Source organism: Anneissia japonica, unplaced genomic scaffold, assembly GCF_011630105.1.
Source record: "Anneissia japonica isolate Jap-2015-1 unplaced genomic scaffold, ASM1163010v1 scaffold44199_len1427_cov225, whole genome shotgun sequence".
Classification (NCBI taxonomy): Eukaryota; Metazoa; Echinodermata; class Crinoidea; order Comatulida; family Comatulidae; genus Anneissia; species Anneissia japonica.
Window position 1 is genome coordinate 1 of NW_022735885.1, and position 1,427 is coordinate 1,427.

The 1,427-nt window shown below is 32.7% G+C and overlaps 1 protein-coding gene across 1 annotated transcript; it reads left to right on the top strand.

Annotated features, from left to right (window-relative positions):
- Positions 1 to 225: 225 nt before the first annotated feature.
- On the top strand, positions 226 to 1,244 carry LOC117116691 (cysteine-rich PDZ-binding protein-like; the record flags this gene model as incomplete). The annotated part of the gene is made up of 3 exons (XM_033260791.1): positions 226 to 310; positions 817 to 871; positions 1,082 to 1,244. Coding segments are annotated over 3 exons (288 nt in total), but the record flags the coding sequence as incomplete, so codon positions are not given.
- Positions 1,245 to 1,427: the final 183 nt, after the last annotated feature.

The window sequence follows — 1,427 nt, forward strand, 5'->3', positions numbered from 1 at the left end:
CAACTCAATTGTCATCCATCAAGGCGTTATAATCAGGAGGTAGACTCAGCATTATACTGTAGCCGGGAGGTACCTGGGGGAGAACCTGTTTAGAAGGATGAATTTTTCTTGCAAGAGTTGAAGTAGTTTGGCCACTTATATTTAAAATCAAATACATCATTCATCTTTATTGATAGAAATACCTTCAGTGTAAGAAACATCAAATTATATTAATCATGTTTTTTGTACATAGGTCAGAAAAAACTGGGAAGAGTGGCCACTCCAGATCCATGGAAGTCAGGTGCAAAGGGTGCAAGTGGTAGTAAAACTAGTAAGATAATAAAATATAAAACATGTTTTTGCTCCCTCTGTTCTCCTGGGAAGTGAGTATCTATGTGTGTTTATGCTTGACCAAAATATAATGTGTATGGCCATCCATCAGCTTTTTTTATTTATAAAGAATTCTCTTTAAAAAAAAATCTTGAATGACATAATAAATCTTGTTACCTAGGGCCTGTTTCTACTGATGAGAAAGAACCTTTCTTAAAGCCAGACTCGGAGGAAAAAAAGGGTGGTTACGCCCCAGTTTCTCCATTAACCGCTTTCAAGTTTTTTTGTGTCTTAGAAAATTTGTACAACATATCAAAATTTATAGTTTTAATTTGACACAAGGTCAACTTAGCTGTTAGGCTAGGCCTATGTCTGGTACTACTAGAATTGTAACTGAGAGTTAATTTTTATCAGACATTGTAAAATACTTCTCATTAATTTATGTCTCCTACATGATTTTACTTTTAGACATATTCATAATTTTATTTCTAACAAATTAATTTTTAGCTGGCAGTGGAAGAAAGGTTGGTGAGAACAAACTATTAACAGCCTCAAAATCAAAGTAAGTAATTAAAATTAATTTGCGTAATGACACCATGTTGATCATTGCGTCAAACCATAGACAAATTAGTTAAACAAGGGAGTTGTTATGATTATAACAAATCCTTAGTTAAACTAACTTTACTTTTTGATGGTACTTGGGTATACTATTCTGACAGCCTGAACTTTTTAAAATTCAATTTAAATACGTATTTCACACATTTTTTTACAGGTATTCACCATACAGTAAATCATTTGTCAAGTGTCATATCTGCAAGCAGTCTGTACACCAAGTTGGTTCTCATTATTGCCAGGGTTGTGCCTACAAAAAAGGTATGTCAAAGGTAATCATTTGGTGTACTGTGAATTTTTCATTTTAGTTTTTTATTTGTTTCATCACACGGCAATACAAAGAGAAAATTCACAGACCGATGCAGCGGTGGCAAAGAGAAAATGAAAAACCCAAAGAATTTCAGCACAAAATAAATTAAAAACAGAAGCATGGCATAGATTATTCAATTCAATTCAATTTATTATATCATTTGCAACGCATACATTACATCACATAGAAAATATTG